The sequence below is a fragment of the Helianthus annuus genome, chromosome 2, assembly GCF_002127325.2.
Source record: "Helianthus annuus cultivar XRQ/B chromosome 2, HanXRQr2.0-SUNRISE, whole genome shotgun sequence".
Classification (NCBI taxonomy): domain Eukaryota; kingdom Viridiplantae; phylum Streptophyta; class Magnoliopsida; order Asterales; family Asteraceae; genus Helianthus; species Helianthus annuus.
Genome location: NC_035434.2, coordinates 95,032,979 through 95,051,133, shown reverse-complemented (window position 1 = coordinate 95,051,133; position 18,155 = coordinate 95,032,979). Strand labels below are relative to the sequence as shown.

At 40.3% G+C, this 18,155-nt stretch overlaps 1 protein-coding gene across 1 annotated transcript; it reads left to right on the top strand.

Moving 5' to 3' along the window:
• Nucleotides 1-9,353: 9,353 nt before the first annotated feature.
• On the top strand, nucleotides 9,354-17,762 carry LOC110872368 (protein PSK SIMULATOR 1). Its single transcript, XM_022121146.2, has 13 exons — nucleotides 9,354-9,575; nucleotides 9,651-10,051; nucleotides 13,198-13,523; nucleotides 14,025-14,117; nucleotides 14,498-14,588; nucleotides 15,229-15,319; nucleotides 15,495-15,592; nucleotides 15,748-15,817; nucleotides 15,900-15,994; nucleotides 16,165-16,281; nucleotides 16,385-16,461; nucleotides 16,694-16,738; nucleotides 17,029-17,762. The coding sequence occupies exons 2-13, from the start codon at nucleotides 9,755-9,757 to the stop codon at nucleotides 17,534-17,536; spliced, it is 1,908 nt and encodes a 635-aa protein (XP_021976838.1). The 5' UTR covers nucleotides 9,354-9,575; nucleotides 9,651-9,754; the 3' UTR covers nucleotides 17,537-17,762.
• The last annotated feature ends 393 nt before the right edge of the window (nucleotides 17,763-18,155 follow it).

Below are 18,155 nucleotides of genomic sequence, written 5' to 3'. Positions count from 1 at the left end.
ATCCAATAAAAGAGTCAACAGTCATAGAACATGACCTCCACCGCATTACTATCCTTTAAATAAGTTTGTTATTAGTTGGGTCTGGGGTTTGACCAACTCCAACAAGAAGAAGAATCAATCAATGGCGTCTTTGAGTTCGACCTATGTTTTCTCGTTTGTTAGAAAAATTCTAACTTAGGTTTTTTGATGAGTTGTAGGTTGACCTAAATGCGCAGATCGTAAGCAAAAACCCAGATTTGGCTAGCAAGGATGCTGAGATTGCTGAGCTGAAGCGCAGGTTGTTTGAGGCGCATGAAAAGAATGAGCCTCTAGAGATAGATCTGGAGGCTGAAAAAGTGAAGGCTGAGACTGTCGAGGAGGCACGGAAAGCGGCCGAAGAGGCGCGCCAAATCAGCACTTCGGCTTTGAATGTGGCACAAACCAATTATGCCGAGGCTCAGTCTATTGTGGATACTCTCATAGCTGAATCTGAATGGATGCGCAACCATGGAGTAGCTGCTGCAAGTGTTTCCCTTTTTCGCCTTAGATTATCATAGCCTGTTAACTTGTTTTCATGGTCCTATTTTACAATCTTTTTTGGACAGGTTTCTAACTCTATCTTGAACGCGACGGAGCAGGACCAAGCAGTAGTCGCGCTTACTGATGCTGCGCATGCCGTTGGGCATCATGGTGGCTACCTCGAATGCGCTCAACATGTTGAGGAGGCGTTGCAACAGCACTTCGAGACTCACCATTGCTCTGTGACCGACCAAGCTGATGAGATGCTAGCCCGAGCTGAGGAGGTTTATGATCATCTATCTTTGCCAGTTATGGAATTGGTCATGGAGGCGCTAAAACATGATGACTATGTGGCGCGACTGAAGTCCATCCTCATTGCTCCGGAAACTGCGGAGTTGTCTGATGAGGAGGAAACAGCTGGAGATGGTGGCGATGAATAGATTGTAGGATGTTTAGGCTTTAATGCCTTGTAATTTTTTGTGGCTTCTAAATATGGTGCGCGGTTGCGCTTTTATGAATGGAGCTAACTTTGCCTTTTATTCTGTCAAATGTTGCAATTATTGCATTGTTGTTAGAAACTTTGTTTAAGTTAGCGCGAATAAATGTAAGTGTGGCTCGTTATGAGTATTGTTGCCCGGCCTCGCGCTGTGTTCGCGGAGAACCTTGGAGGCTTAACTCAAGAGCTCGTAATTTACTTAAGTGTTTTCGTGCTAATCAAAAGTTTAACATGCATTTGTAACTTAGGCAAAATAGAATGTAATCATTAAACGTAGACAACTTTTGCATTAAATAACTGAAATAGGCGTGTGGCCAACATACATAGAAAGTTGTTACATGTAGCATTTGCGCAGTTGTTGCGTGTTCCATGTGCGTGGGATGATGTGACCATCTAAAGTGCGTAGTTTGTACGCCCCTTTTCTTAGCACCTCATGAACTAAGTATGGGCCTTCCCATTTGGGTGCTAGTTTTCCAGGGCGCTCGGCATTAGAGGCTTCGTTGTCCCTGAACACATATTCCCCTGGAGTGTACGTACATATGCGCACCCTCGCATTGTAGTATCGCTCCAGTTGGGTTTTATACTTGGCCTCTTTAATGCGCGCGATCTCACGCCTTTCTTCAAGTAGGTCCAAGTCTAAACGGCGCTCCTCCTCGTTGTCAATTGTGTTAACTGCTGTTAAGCGTGGCGAGGGGAGGCCAATTTCTGCTGGGATAACTGCCTCTGAGCCGTAAACAAGGCTGAAAGGGGTCTCACCATTGCTTGTCTTAGGCATGGTACGATGAGCCCATAGGATACTGGGGAGCTCATCGACCCATCCACGTCGTTTTGTGCCCAAGCGGGCCTTGATCCCTTTAACTATGCTTTTGTTAACACTCTCCACTTGGCTGTTGCCTTGGGGGTGCGCAACGGAAGAGAAGGTGTGTTCAATGTTCAATTCCTTCATCCATTTTTGAAGATCTTCGGAGGCGAAATTCGTCCCATTATCAGTTACTATTTTGAGTGGGAGGCCGAATCTGCAAATGATGTGCTCCCAAATGAATTTCCGCACTATCATTGCTGAGGTTGATGCTAGGGCCTTTGCCTCCACCCACTTAGTGAAATAATCAATAGCAACGATTATGAACTTAACTGCGCCTGGGGCTTCAGGAAAGGGTCCCACCATGTCGATCCCCCACTGCTGGAAAGGCCAGGCTGTTGATACTGGAATTAGATCATTTTATGGGCGCAGGGCCTTCGGCGCATGCCTTTGACATGCATCACATTTGCGCAGTTCATTTAACGCATCGACGTGCATCCCTGGCCAATAATAGCCTGCATTCGTGATCTTCGCCACAACCATACGAGGGCCCGCATGTATCCGACAGATGCCTTCATGAAATTCTCTGATTAAGTAAGTTGCATCTTGGGGGGTCCATGCAGCGTAATAGTGGCCCCAAAAAGGATCTCCGGTAAAGAATGCCCCCGTCCATTTGATAGAACAACGCTTTGTTCTGGATCTTCCTAGCCTCCGCCTTGTTTTCTGGAAGAATCCCTTCTTGCAGATATTGAATGATAGGGGTCATCAACGAAGGTGGACCTATCTCGATGACGTTGACCTGGCGCAGCAATACCGATGGGTTTTTCCAAACTTCAATTCTGACATCCTTCGCGAGATGTTGAAATGCTGTTGAGGCTAGCTTACTTAGTGCGTCAGCGGGTTTATTTTCTGATCGGTTGATATGAACAACCTTGTATGATTTGAATATTTAGAGCAACTCTTTTGCCTGTTCCAAATATAGAGCCATTACCTTGCCCTTTGCTTCGTATAGCCCATTGATTTGGCTCGCGATTAACAGGGAATCAACATGCGCTTGTAAGTTTTTTGCCCCCATCTTGATGGCCAAGCGCAGGCCTGCTAGGAACGCTTCGTACTCTGCTTCATTGTTGGTATTCTTGAAATCCAACTTGATAGCATAGGTGAACTCATGCTTTTCTGGGCTGACTAGCTAGGCGCAAACCTGCTCCTGCGTCGTCTTCATTTGAAGCCCCATTGGTGAATAGTAACCACAATTCATCCGATGTGTTTTGGGCGAGAGTATCCACTGCTTCACATTCTTTAATCTTATCTTCTGGAACTTCGGTAATGAAATCTGTTAACACTTAGCCTTTGATAGCTGGGCGCGGCCTATACAATATGTTATGGCCCCCAGTTCAATTGCCCATTTTGCCAAACGACCCGATGTTTCCGGCTTTTGCAAGATAGTGCCACTGTGAAAATTGGTGAGTACAGTGTTGACATGACCGGTGAAATACCTGCGCAACCTTCTGGAAGCATGTAGCATCACTGTGTACCAACTTTTCCATGGTCGAATAGCGTGTTTCCGGATCAGTGAGCACCCTACTGACATAATAAATTGGAGTTTGAACTCCATCTCTCTCCACTAGCAATACTGACCCAGTTGCCTTGTCCGAAGCAAACAAGTACAATATGAGGGGTTCCTTTTCGAATGGTGCTGTTAAAGTAGGGAGTTTGATCAAGCATTCTTTCATCTGCTAGAAGGCTGCTTCTGCTTCTGCTGTCCATTTAAATTCGTGTTTTTTCATGCAAATGCGCAATGTACTGATGGAAGGGTAAGATGTTGCCACGTGATTTGATAAGAAACGATTGAGCGCGACTAGGCGACCGGTTAATCTTTGCATTTCTTTGATTGTGCGCGGTGATGGCATTCTTTCAATTGCTTGGACTTTTTCTGGGTTGACTTTAAAACCACCGTTGGTAACCACGAAACGCATAAATTTGCCTTCCTCCATTCCAAAAGAACATTTGCTCGGATTGAGCTTCATGTTCACGCTTCGCAGAGAATTGAATGGTTTCTCGATGTATTTCAACCTTTGGTCCTCTTCAAGACTCTTGATCACAAGATCATCAATGTAAACCTCGATATGCTTCCCAATGTCATCTCCAAACGTTTTGTCCATTAACCGCTGGTAAGTTGCGCCAGCATTCTTGAACCTGAAGGGCATCTTTGTATAGCAAAAAATACCGATGTCGGTGCGAAAGCAGTTTTATCTTCATCTTCCAACTTCATTTGGACTTGGTGATACCCTTTGTAGCAATCTAAAAAACATTTCCACCTAAATGGTGCGAGAGAGTCTATTTTCTTGTCAATCTCAGGCAATGAGTAACAGTCTTTGGGACATGCCTTATTGAGATCTGTGTAGTCGACGTACATGAGCCACCCACCTGTAGACTTCTCGACCATTACAGGGTTCATGACCCAACTCTGGTAGCGCACCTCCCGCAATATTCCTGCCTTTTGCAGCTCACAAACTTGTTCATTCATAGCCTTTGTCTTGTCAGTCCCTAGGTTGCGCTTCCTCTGGACTTTAGGCTCAACAGATGGATAAGTGTTCAAACAATGTTCAGTGATGTCGTGCGGGACGCCCGTCATGTCAGACGGTGTCCAGGCGAATATATCCATGTTTCTGAACAACAGTTGTTTTAGGTGCGTCCTGATGTTTGGGGAAATTGCATGGTCGATCGTCACCGTTTGTTCTGGGTACTTGCGATTCAAAACCCATTTCTCTAGTTCAGTTGGTGAGACCCTGCTGGCTTTAACTGGGCGAGCATCCTCTGTCACTATCACTTCTTTCTTTGAATAAATAGTCGCCACCCCCGTTTCAGTTGGGAAGCCAATGGCTGAATGGGGCGTGGAGGTTACCATATTCATCTCTCCTTGGGTTTCTCTTCCGATCAGAACGTCGTGTCTCGACTTTACTGGCATCACCATAAAGTTGACGTTCATTGTTCTAGAGTGCTTCCCGTCAGATAGTGTGATGAGGAAGCTAATCTGTCCTAATGGGAAGACTGTTTCGTTGCAGAACCCAGACAGTGGATAGTCAACTGGCTCGAGACGCGCTTTATCTTCATGGTCGATCTGATTGAAACATTGTTCATAGATTATAACGGCTGTGCTTCCCGGATCGATGAAAACATACTCTGTTTCATAATGGCCTATGATGCCAGTAATGATAACAGGGCGCGTGGCGCATGGCGCATGGTCCCCCGCACACTACTGGGAAGATGACCTGCTGCTCCTACCAAGTTGGCTCAAATGGGCGCTTGCCCTTGCTTTTCGCGCTATGCCTCGGTCCATTGACCATATGAGTTTCTAAATGCCTGACCTTCTTTTGACCTCCATCATCATTTCTTTGGATTTGGCGCGTCTCCTTGCGCACATTCTTGACTAGATGGCTTAACTTGCCGCTTTTTAAGGCCTTCTCAATCTCTTGCCTCAAGCTGATACAATCATCGGTTAGATGTCCTGTATCTTTGTGAAAGTCACAGTAAAGATTAGGGTCTTGCCCCTTCTTGTTCGTCATTGGTTTCAGCTCCTTAAAATCATGGTTCTCCGTCATGAGTACCTCCTTAAGTGTTTTGATGAGCGGAGTCCAATGTTTTTCTCGATTCTCATTCTTGACAGCTTTGCGATAACCAATCCGATCAATTGTGTCTCGTGCATCCTCCTTGAAGCGGGGCCTCTCTTCATAACCACTGGACTGGCTTGCTTTCCATCCAGGGTTCCTATTTTTGTTGCGCCTGCCAGAGTCGCGCGAGTTAACTCTTGGAAAACGATCCATAGAATAAGAATTCTTGCCTCCTGCCAGCGATTCTTCTGTCTGCGCAACAATCTTTGCTGCTGCCATGAGTTTGTCCCATTCTTTAGGCATGCCATCTTTACCTGTGGGCGCGCATCAAGTCTTCACTAACGCCTCCAATCTCCAGACACTCTTCGTTGAAACGAGTGATAAAATCTTCTAACCCTTCATTCTCCCTTCGCCAGATGTCTGTGACTTCGGACGTATCGCGCTGATAGCGTCTCTGCTGGCTGAAGTGTGTTACAAACTGGTCTCTGAAATCGATCCACGATTTGATTCTCCCACGGGGGAGGCTGTCGAACCACGCGCGAGCAGCCCCCATGAAAGTTTGGACGAAGAGATGGCACCACATTGGCATGGTCCATTGTCCTAATACACCAACACTCGTGAAGAGTCGCACGTGATCATTAGGGTCAGTAAGACCGTTGAACTTTCCTAGGCTTTGTGGCAGTTTAGCTTTTTCCAGCGGAGCTAGAGCGATGCTCCGGATAAACTTTGAATGTTCGGCTGCTTCCGCTGGTCTGTAAACGAGACTGAAATCATGCTCTGCTGCTTCATTATAGACGGCGCGCGACCTTGGACTGTAAGACTCATGATTTCTCTGCAAGCGGCTGAAAACCCAAGAACCTTCGTCTTCTTGCCAAGTGGGATCATCCTCGTCCGTGTTGTCCCATTCGTTGTTAATATTGCGCGGCCCCAGCCGGCTGTGCAACGAACGCCTGTGTTGCGCATTGGACGGATGATCATAGTAACTGCCTGTCCCCTCATACGTGTCGCGCATGTCATGCACGCTTAGTCCTTTTTGGGAAGGAGGTCTCTCAAACTGTCTTTGCACATTCTGTTGAGGAGTTGCCTGGCGCGCCCCCCTGTGTTGGTGCAGGGGGTGTCCCCAGAGATGGTTCCGCTTGCAACACTGCCTGTTGTGCGCTCAAAGATTGGTAAACAACATTTACAGTAGCAATTTGTTTGGCGTACCAGGTCCTCCCCCATTCCTACTTAAGCATTTGTACCGAAACCGAAATCCGGTATTTCCTGACTAGCCATGATCGAGAGAACAGAAAAAGCTCAGAAAAAGAAGATGAGATGATTTTAAAAATCAGTGGGCGCCAATGAAGAAACACAGAACTAATTTTAGGTTTATTAGCTTGGTTTATGTTTCAGCCATAGAGGTTAATCTTCTTAATCCTTCCTAAGCTAAAGCTGAGATCCTTCCTGCAAAACAATCAACACCCCATTAAGCTCGTTAAGAGGGGAATATGGGGGGTTTCCCTCTTAACCACTCTCCGGCGTGAGAATAAGTATTTGTTTTGAGGAAATAAGCGTGTGTTAAGAGTGAGAGAGTAGAGAGTAGAATCCCTTAACCTGTACATGAAGGTCCCTATTTATACCCGGAGTAGTGTACAAGGAGATGGGCTGATGGGCCTTGGGCCTGGAGTCGACAACAAGGAATATCCTTTTTGTCTCTTCTATGGCGACCGTTAGTGCCTCTAGAAGATCATCGGTGGTGGCGCACCTTGATTGGAGCCACGTGTCTGGTTTGTCGTCCTTGTTGTCTCTCTGACATCAGCAGTGAGTGGAGATCATGGGGCAGTTGTCGCCGCCCCCTGATTGGTGCCACGTAGGTGTCCTTGTGTACTTTTTGTCTCCTGCACAATTGTTAATTGTGGAGTACAATAGGATACAACCTGTTGGACGCTGATTGGCTTACTCCTCTGCCACTCGTGCCTTTCGTGCTTCCTGGAATAAGCCTGCGCCGCTACTCTCGCGCGACCTCTGGAGCGTATCCAATCTGCCGGCGCAAGGTCTAGGGACCGAGAGCTTTCATTCAGGATGCCAAGTGTAGAATCTGAGCTTCAACCTTGCTTGGGCCTCGCGCGCGACTTAGGTTGTGCCTATGTAGTCCGTGCGGGGTTTGTAGGTTTGTCAGATTGATGTATTAGGAGTATGGTCCTGCGCGCGACCTGATTAGCCTGCGTGGCTTTTTCGGACCATACCCCTTCAAGAATTATGGTTTACCACACAAATTTATACATACGAACTAAATAAATTCATTGAAATAGCAACTTGTGAGAGTTTGGGAAGTGAAAATCACAAAAATTAAACACGAAAAGATACAATGAAAAAATATTTACCTGATTTCGGGTATGGCGATGAAAATCTGAACATGTGAATGGCAATTAGGGTTCCAAAAGGTGTAGGATGCTCTGCTCACAGAAGAAGGGATACGTAATACATTCCTTGTACATAGAAGATAAGAATCAGCGATTGATTGAAGAGGAGGGAAAAAAGGTGAGGATGAGGGCAAAATTGAGAAGTGCTTATCTATCCTAAATGGAATGAAAAAAATAGTGGGAGCGGACGGCGGAACCAGAGTGGGGTCAAGAGGGTCCGTTGACCCTCCGGTCACCGGAACTTTTTGAATTTTTATTTATAAATTTTAAGTTTTTGAAGAACAAACTTAGTGATGGACCCCCTAATTTGAACCAGTATAGAATATAAGCTTATGATGACCCCCTAACTAAATCGTTCTGGTTCCGCCACTGAAAGCGATGGAATGTTTTTTAGCATGTTTAAAGGGAATGGAATAAGGTAAGTAATGGGTGATTTCTTTTCTTTGAGCAACCAAACAGTACTATTTTCATTACCCTTGAATGGTTGATTCCATTTCTTTTCTCGTTACTTCATACGAAACACTACCTTAAGATATTTTTTAAGTTGTTTGTTTATGACCCGTATGATATCTCAAGTGGAACGGTGTAAAATGAAACGTATTTCCTACATATACAAAAGGAAGTTAGGGGAATAGTGCCACAGAGCTGTGTGGCACTCTCCTATTTGACCACCCGTTTTATTATTTTATATTCGTTTTAAATTTATGGTTTCATCTTTAGTTTAAAATAAAATTATGTTTTCGCCCTCACTTCAAAATAAAATTACGTTTTTGTCCCTTGCTCAAAATTACAATTTTGCCATCGGTTCAAAATTATGATTTTATCCCCAGATTACAATTACAATTTTGGCCCCAGTTCAAAATAAATTTTTGCTTTTGCTGCTTTCAAAAATTATGATTTCGCCTTAAGTTTAAAATTATGTTTTTGACTGGTTCAAAATAAAAGCATGCTTTTGCCCCTCAATTCAAATTACGATTTTGCCCTCATTTCAAAATTTTGATTTTGCCCGAGTTCAAATTAAAAATATAGTTTTGTCCCCAACTTAAAATTACGATTTTATCCTTAGTGCATAGTTATATTTACGATTTTGTCTCTGGTTCAAATTTATAGTATTGCCATCACTTTAACTTTTGTCAAATTACGATTTTACCCAAGTCAACAAATACAACTTTGCCCTCAGTTCAAATTATAGTATTGCTATCGTTTTAGTTTTTTTAGCAAAACTATAAAAGTGTTTTTTTAATTGGTTGACTGGATTTAATTTTTTTCCATGTCAAGGAGCTGCCTAACACTCGCTCATTAATCCTGACAAACTACAGTTTTGCCTTGAGCTCAGAACTACGGTCTTGTCATTGTTTTAGTTTTTTTTTTCCTAACAAAACTATAATTGTGTTTTTTTAATTGATTGAGAATTATTCGGCTATCGCCCCGCAACGCAGGCGGGGCATCAACTAGTTTACAATATTCTGTATCTCAAATATCATATTCCAAGTGTGAAAAAAAATCCAACAAAAGAGTCAACAGTCATAGAACATGACCTCCACAGCATTACTATCCTTTAAATAAGTTTGTTATTAGTTGCGTCTGGGGTTTGACCAACTCCAACAAGAAGAAGAATCAATCAATGGCGTCTTTGAGTTCGACCTATGCTTTCTCTAATTCAATACTCTCGTAGCATCAAAATACTAGCATAACATGCTTCAATATACGTATTCACTCCAATCAAATCAATCTCGAATCCAATTTGCAGCTTAACTTGATCCAATTGCGTAAGTTTTTGTTAATTTTTCGTCGAATTCGTTATCGATTTAGTTTGCCTGAACTATTAGGTGTTATGGTTGCAGTTTACTCTGTGAAACGAAATTGTTGAAGAATTAGTGAGGTGTTTGATGAATTTACTGTTTTAGGGTTTCTGTGAGTGTTGTTAAACTGTTAATTGAGTGAGAAGATGGGTGGAATATGTTCTAGGAGATCCAGTGAGGATGATTTTGACAATGGAAGCTTTCCCCGTGGATTGAGTTTTGGGTCTGGGGTGATTTATCAGTCTCGAGGATTGCCTGCTCAACGGATGGATGGTGAGTCTATGCCTAAGGGAAGAGTGGATGGTGATGGTAAGGATAGTTTGAGAGAAGTGTTGTCGTTTCCAGAGATGAATGGTGGTTCGTATGCGTTGGATGATAATGATGGGATTCCGAGATTGGCTAGGGTTTTATCGCATAAATCCAGGTCGACCAAGACGACAAAGGTGAGTTTTCTGGATACTTCCTTTGGTAATTGGTATTGTGATTTTGTTGACATTTGGATCATATGTTATTGACAATTGTGTATTCTTTTCGGAAGCTATACCTGCTTTAATGTTTGCTCTAATCTTTGATTTTGATCACAGAGTTGTGATTCGAAAATTTCCACAATATTAGCTTTTTGGAATTTTTAGATTTAGTTAATAAGGTGATGGATTCTTTCAATTCTTTTGCTTTTTGTTAAGCCTGGGAAATCTAATATGGCCATAGCCCCGATGAAGAAAATAACTAGCAACTTGATATGTCTTAATGTATTAACTTTAGCATGAAGATTGTATGCATCTACTTTGGTATAGAAGTTGTATAAAAGATGATGAAGTGAGTATTTCATGCGTAAAAGAATGAAGCAACGTTAAATGAAAAGGCGTACATAAGATATCGTGTGTGCGTAAATAATGATCTTAAACATATGATTCGTATTAGGGAAGGAAGCCGTAGATGTCTTTTAGATAACCAACTAATAATACTCATCTCCCATATCATATGATTACAAACATTCTTCAAATTTCCTCTCATTGACACAATGCTATATTTGTTAATTTAACACATGGTCATATTTGATCAACTAAAGTAAAAGCAGTATGAGCTGATGGTGATTTCTTGAAGCTTATTTGAGATTACACTCATATTCTAATAAAATGTAGAAAGATTCAATGGATCATCTACATTTACTCTCTATAGTTAAAGTGACATAACAATACGAGAAATTGTAGGTATGATGATTAACCTGCCAAAGTAAACCCACATAGATAGTATTTAAAGCTATGAGTGGGATTATATTGGGTATGTTATATTGAGTAGAAGATTGAAGACCAGGCTATTCTGTTAATGACTTTTTAGTAAGCGATACTGTTACATATCTCTATGCATAGAACAATCCTCATGAATACAAGACTAATTAAGAAAAAAAAAAAAAACTTACTACAATAACCTGATCTCCTCAGGAATGTTTGTTTAGATCTCATTTGTTGGTTCCTTAAATTTTGAAATCCAGTTCAATCTACTTATAAATGAATTATGCCCGAAATCAATATGGACACGAATAGTCTTCTCATACTATATATAATATTTGGGATTTTTGAATGTTTATAGTTATAACTTAAACATTCTTGGTTTGGGCGACTTCTTATTTCTATATTCTTTGACTTGGTGTGTTGGTATGCTGTTCGTTTTCGAGCCGAGGGTCTCTCTGGAAGCAGCCTCTCTATCCCTATGGATAGAGGCAAGGTCTGTCTACTCCCACCCTCCCCAGACCCTATAAGTAGCTTTGCTATTTGTGGGATTTACTGGGTATGGTTGTTGTTGTTGTTGTTATAGTTATAGTTATAACTTAAACTAGTAACACCTGTAGTTATAACTTCTGGATTCTATTGGAGGGATTTGAGTTTTGACCCTCAAGTCCTTAACATTCTTAGAATTTTTCTTAATTTCTCACAACAATGCAGAAGTCAATCGCAAATTGCCTAGCATTATAGAAAATTTAGTTGTCACTTTTATAATACATTTTAAGTAATACTATATGTCATTTTGGAACTAGGTCCATATAGACGCCCTATCCTGCTATATTGTATGCATTCCAAACGCATCTTATATAAAAAACAATCCCTAGTTTTGTGTGATAACTACAATATGACTTCTTCGAAATGTATTCAGCGGAGGAATCTGTAAGATAGTGAAAGACTTGATTATCTCATTCCATTCAATAGGGTCACAATATATAGAGATAAACCGGCCAGTGGGCTCGATACTAAAACCCTAAATATTATACTCCAATACTCCCCCACAGTCAGAGTGGTAAAGAACTGGACGATCAGACTGGAAAACAATAATAAACATAAACAAGCAATTACAATAATGAAAAAACTAGCTTCAATCTCAGTCTTTGACTTGTAAGTCCAAACTTCTGCCAATGACATTCCACAATAACGAAAAAACTAGCTTCAATCCATAATCTTCAATGATATTCCACAATTTTAAGTGATTCCATAATCTTACAAGAGGCATCCAATGCAGCAGTGCGGCGGCAGCGGGGACCGTAGCTCAATGAGTGGCGGCGGCATGGCGGCAAGGAGCGGCATGATGGAGACACAGAATAAACAAGATGAAGCCGTAGCTAGCATCATATGTGTGGACCGTGTGGTTGTTCACTTGCGAACAAAACTGAAGCAGAGCCAAAAATTTGTGGAAACGAAAAACCCATCAGACGATGTCAAAAGCAACCACATATGAAACGGAAAAAAGTAGACCTGCTTGTTGTGTACTTGGTTGTTTTAATTTTCTTTTCTTTAACGAAACACCTCAGCACATAATGCAACAAAAGACAACAAAAGTCACCAAACAAAGGTTGGAGCATAATGATGATGTCAGCAATTGCAATTAGCCAATTAGGCACAAACAAAGATTGCAATATTATGGATCTCTTGATCCGAGATGATCGGCGGTTTGTGATTGGAAAGATCGTGATAAACCGAGACCAAATCTTTATTAGAATATGAAATAAGTAAACTAAAAAAACGAACGGGAACGGAAAACGAACAGTGGCTGGACAGGGCGGCTGCGGCAGTGGCGGCACGCCGCCCTGTCTAGTGTTTTTCACAAGTAGTGACGGCTAGGGTTTGTATTTTTGTGATGGCGCAACGGAGAAAAAATAGGTAACCAGAACCCTAAGGCTCTGATACCATGTAAGATAGTGAAAGACTTGATTATCTCATTCCATTCAATAGGGTCACAATATATAGAGATAAACCGGCCCATGGGCTCGATACTAAAACCCTAAATATTATACTCCAATAGAATCTCCACTCTTTTACTCATAATTGTGTGATTGCTGTTGTTTTTTTGCTGTTATTTTCAATGGGTAAAAGTTTAAAACTTAACTAAAAAGGGAACATCACAACGCTTAAAGCCACCTAAATCGTTTTATCAAAAGACTAAGTTATTACTTTATAATTTTATTCAGATTCATTAAATAGTTATAATCTTATAATAAAAGTGTTGATGCCAACCTGAACTGGTCTGTATTGAAAATCGAACCTGCCCGACTACAAGTTTTGCAACCTTTAAATTTTTATTTTTAAATCGACTAATGCAGGTTTCTGAAGTGAGTTCAATTTTGGGTAAAGCGGGGACCGCTGGTTTTGGAAAGGCAGTAGAAGTGCTGGATACCCTTGGCAGCAGCGTGTCAAGCTTACACGCCAGTGGTGGTTTTGTGTCTGGGGTGGCAACAAAAGGAAATAAAATAGCAATATTATCATTTGAAGTTGCAAACACAATCGTTAAGGGTGCCACCTTAATGCAATCTCTTTCAAAGGATAACATAAAACACTTAAAAGAGGTAGTCTTGCCTTCAGAAGGTGTGCAACTTCTAATATCAAAAGACATGGATGAGCTCCTCAGAATTGCTGCATTTGATAAAAGGTGGGCACCGTGAAAGTAACCAATGATAAAATCATTGCTTTTTTATTTATTTAGAGTAAAATGCCATTTTCCTCTCTGAGGTTTGGCCAGTTGTGCGACTTTCGTCCAAAGGTTTGTTTTTCCAAGGTTTGAAATCTTGCCATTTTCATCCAACTCGTTAACTCCATCCATTTTTCTCCGTTAAGTCATGGGTATATTCGTCTTTTTTGTCAACTTAAAGGGCTTTTTCATGTGTGGTAGATTTTAGATCATTTTTCATGCGACCGAATTGCCCTTTAAGTTAACAAAAAAGACAGAAATACCCTGACTTAACGGAGAAATATGGATGGAGTTAACGAGCCGGACGAAAATGGCAAAGATTTCAAACCTTTTGGATCCAGATGCGGACAAACCTTTGGACGAAAGTCGCAAAACTGACCAAACATTAGGGACAAAAATGACATTTTACTCATTTATTTAATGTGGTGATATTTTAAGATTTTTCTTTTATGATGTTTATAGGGAAGAATTAAAAATCTTTTCTGGTGAAGTGGTTCGATTTGGAAATCGATGCAAAGATCCTCAATGGCACAACCTAGACCGTTATTTTGAGAAGTAATTTCTGTGGACATAAATTGGAGGTTGCAATTTCGACCCGTTTGCTTACGAACGCGTCACTTGGGTAACATGCCAAAAGGGTAAAAGAAAATTTCTTAAAAAGGAACCAGTCAACCTCCTGAACCATTTTGTTTAAAGAATTATATAATCATCCGAATAACATTAATCACTGAATCTTATTTGACACGTTAATCAAAATAATATTTTTTTTTTTGGACAAAAGTGTTTCAGCCTTTTGACCTGACTTGTACCAGAAAATACCTGTTTTGAGTCTTTTGACCCGTTACCCAAACCACCCATTTTGCCACCTCTGTCATAGATCTGTTTTGCCGAATTCGATTTGCACATGGTGCTAATGTGTTTGTTGTATTGTTTAGATTGGGATCAGAATCAGTTCCCCAGAAACAACTGCAAGAAGAAGCAGAAACCACCATGGAGCATTTGAAGAATTTGGTTCAGAATACTGCAGTGAGTTTTGCCTTCCCTTTATAATATCTCTGCAATGCTTATCAAAAAAAGCAAAAAAAGATGTGAGTAAGTTGCCGACGTTAATAAAGGTGGCCCTAATATCTTACATAAGGCCAGTACTTTGGAATGGTAATTTGAAGGGATTGGTTATTTATAAACTATAACATTCAATCTCTGAATACTTATACATCACCAATAAAGCTAAAAGGATATAAAATTACTACTTCTATTTACGCTGCACATGGAATAAAGAATCGATTATAAGTAGAGAATTTCGAGGAATGCATAAACATGTGTATGCATTGCTTTGCTTATATGTGATGCATATTATGTAACCGCACACATATAGGGTGTGTAGGGGAGTATTTAATAAATAATTACTTTTAAGTAGAGAATTGCATAAGCATGTGTACCCATTGCTTTGCTTTGATTGTGATGCGTATGGTGGTTATGTAACCAAATAACCGTATATCTTTCTCTCCCCTACTACTTCTTATCAGCACTATGTACAGGTGCTTATTGCATTTCTCTACTTAAAACTGAATATGTATTAAATGCACCCCTATATATGTGTTGTGTGTACATATATGCACGTGTAACTGTGTAGTGTTGGAATCAAAGTGAAGCGTTTTGCATGCAGGAATTATACCACGAGTTACACGCGTTGGACCGGTTTGAACAAGATTTTCGACGTAAGCAAATAGAAGAGAACCCCAACGCTCCACCAAGAGGTAATAACCATAATCCTTATATCATTACCTGCTATTCTTATTTATATTTTTTTATTTTCAATGTTATTTTTCATATGGTGAGATGAGTTGTGTGCATGAATCTTTGAGTTTCAAGTTTTAGGCTTGAAGCAGCAAATGTACATGTAACCTAATATTCATTGAATTTTATATAAAGGGGACAGCCTTGCTATCTTGAGGGCAGAATTGAAGAGTCAAAAGAAGCACGTGAGAAGTTTGCAAAAGAAGTCACTTTGGTCCAAGATTTTGGAAGAGGTAACAAACTATAACTATATATCTTTGAGAAGAGTAGAATGCAACTGTATCCTTTATAGTACGCTTATTTTTATTATTATTATTATTTTTTCGTCACTTTAGGTTTTTCTGTTTAAGGTATAAGGGTTACTAAGTACTTGTATTTTTTATTTAAGGTGATGGAGCAACTCGTAGACATTGTGCATTTCTTACACATGGAGATTCATAATGCTTTTGGAACAGCCGGTAGGTCTCCGAAAGGAGCAACTCACTTGTTTGATTCAAGTAATATATAATTTATTATTTTACCTTCTGAATGTGATTTCAGATACCGAAACACCGGTAAAAAGCAACCGACAGAAGTTGGGAGCAGCTGGTCTTGCGCTACATTATGCTAATATTATTACCCAGATTGATACACTTGTGAGTTTCTGTTCTTTCAGATATTATTAGCCGTGTGATCATACATTTATAATACTTGTTCCTTTGACATAAACATGGATACCGATAAATATTCTGTTTGATATGGAGTAATAGTAACACGGTAAACTGTAATAAACATTAGTGATGAAGTATTTAATGATACACATCAGGTCACTCGCTCAGGTTTTGTGCCTCCAAGTACTCGGGATTCTTTGTACCAAGGACTACCGCCTCATATTAAGTTAGCAATGCGCTCCAAATTACATTCGTTTCTCCCAAAGGAAGAGGTACTCGAGTCTTGTGGGAGTTTTAACCATTTGAACAACAAATTAAACATGTCTTATTAATGTTTTTACATGTGTGATAAATTATTTTTGTTTTCTGTTGCAGCTTACCATTCCTGAAATTAAAGGAGAAATGGAGAAAACTCTCCATTGGCTTGTTCCAATTGCAACAAATACAACCAAGTAAGTTTTGACATTTATGACTACTTTCTTCATATGCTCCTGGGTGTGTTTGGATGTATATTTAAAAATGATTATTGCGACTCTTAGTCACAATAATCACAGTATGAATACACTTCCAAATGCCCACTTGACTTTTAGAACATAAGAAAAACTAGTTGAAGTTCTAGTTTGATATATATTTTAGTAACTACTAATCCTGTATCATGTTGAACAACAAATCGGGTCAATGCAGAGCTCATCATGGCTTTGGCTGGGTTGGAGAATGGGCAAATACAGGGTAAGTTCTATTTCCGTTGCTCTAGATGAACATGTCAAACTTAAATTTTTGGTATTTTTTTAGTAAAATGATTTAGGATATGCACCCTCGGGTTTTCTCTTTAGCTTCTTTTACTTAATTCCAATTAACCTGTTAGAGATGAGACAGAATTTAAAGTTGTGCGTAAGTAAATGGGTCAACACATAACATGAGGTTTGACCCATTCATAAGTAAATGGTCGAAGTCACCGCCTCTACTTGTTTCTGCTGATACAGTTTCATTTAAACAGCTAATTAATTAATTTCCTGTAGATCTGAGGCAGACCGAAAACTGTCTTGTCCCGTTGACTCATTAAGAATAGAGACTCTCCACCATGCCGATAAGGAAAAAACAGAAGAATGTATCCTTAAACTAGTCATCTGGCTTCATCACCTCGTTTGCCAATCAAAGGCTATAAACGGTGGAATAAAATCACCGGTAAAATCTCCTATCCGCTCCCCAAATCAAAAACGAATTCAACTCACAGCAAACCGGCCCGATTCTCCCTCGCCTGCACTCACAACCGAAGACCAAGAAATGCTTCGGGATGTTAGCAAAAGAAAACCGACCCCCATAATCAGCAAAAGTCAAGAATTTGACACCCAAAACAGGTTAAGCAAGCAATATAGGCTAACTAAAAGCAGTAGTCATTCCCCGACCCATGAAGTTAAGCGGGATCCGTTTCCCATCAAGAGACCGTCATCTCTTCCGATTATTAACTTTGATATCGATAGGATGAAGGCTATGGATGTTATTGATGATATAAGAGTTAGTGAGTAAACACTCATTTGACAGGTTTCGGGTCGAGGCTGTGTCGAATATGCGTTGGTGTTGGTTCTTGGGTAGATTTTTGTTGTTTAGAGATTTCATTTTGTACATGAGTCGACTAGTGTCGTATGTACAGACCTTTGTCTCGTTTGGAATTAGTAGACGCTTCTATATTTATACAGAAAAGTTATGGCACATGTTTATATGATTCTATAATTTATATGATGTTGGGTTTATATATTTTGTGTATTTCTTTTCAAATTCCTTTTGTTTCTTAATTAATAATATTTTAAGTAGATGGCATAAAAAAATCAAAATGCTTCTCATATGCATTGGACGTCACCGGATTTACCAGAAAAATCTAAAGTCCAGGACAAAAGTTGATTCAAAATATGAATATAAATGATGATTTCTGTTATTTCCTTAGTTTAAGGATGAAAAGAGAAATTTATATACCTAAAGTGATATCTATATACCTAAAAGACGAGAATAGTTTTTTTTTTTGAACGACAAATTTGGATCACTGACGGACCACTGAACGGCAAAAGACGAGAATAGTAATTTACTCTATTTGTATTGGGCTTTATCCAATGAAATTAAGGGAGAGAAACAAGTTTTTTCAAAAACACTA

What these genes read in the sequence shown, in the direction of transcription:
- LOC110872368 (XM_022121146.2), top strand. Translation starts at nt 9,755, where the DNA reads ATGGGTGGAATATGTTCTAGGAGATCCAGTGAGGATGATTTTGACAAT. An exon ending in ATTTGGTTCAGAATACTGCA is followed by an intron (nt 14,589 to 15,228) that starts GTGAGTTTTGCC and finishes TTTTGCATGCAG; the next exon opens with GAATTATACCACGAGTTACA. An exon ending in CGTTTCTCCCAAAGGAAGAG is followed by an intron (nt 16,282 to 16,384) that starts GTACTCGAGTCT and finishes TTTCTGTTGCAG; the next exon opens with CTTACCATTCCTGAAATTAA.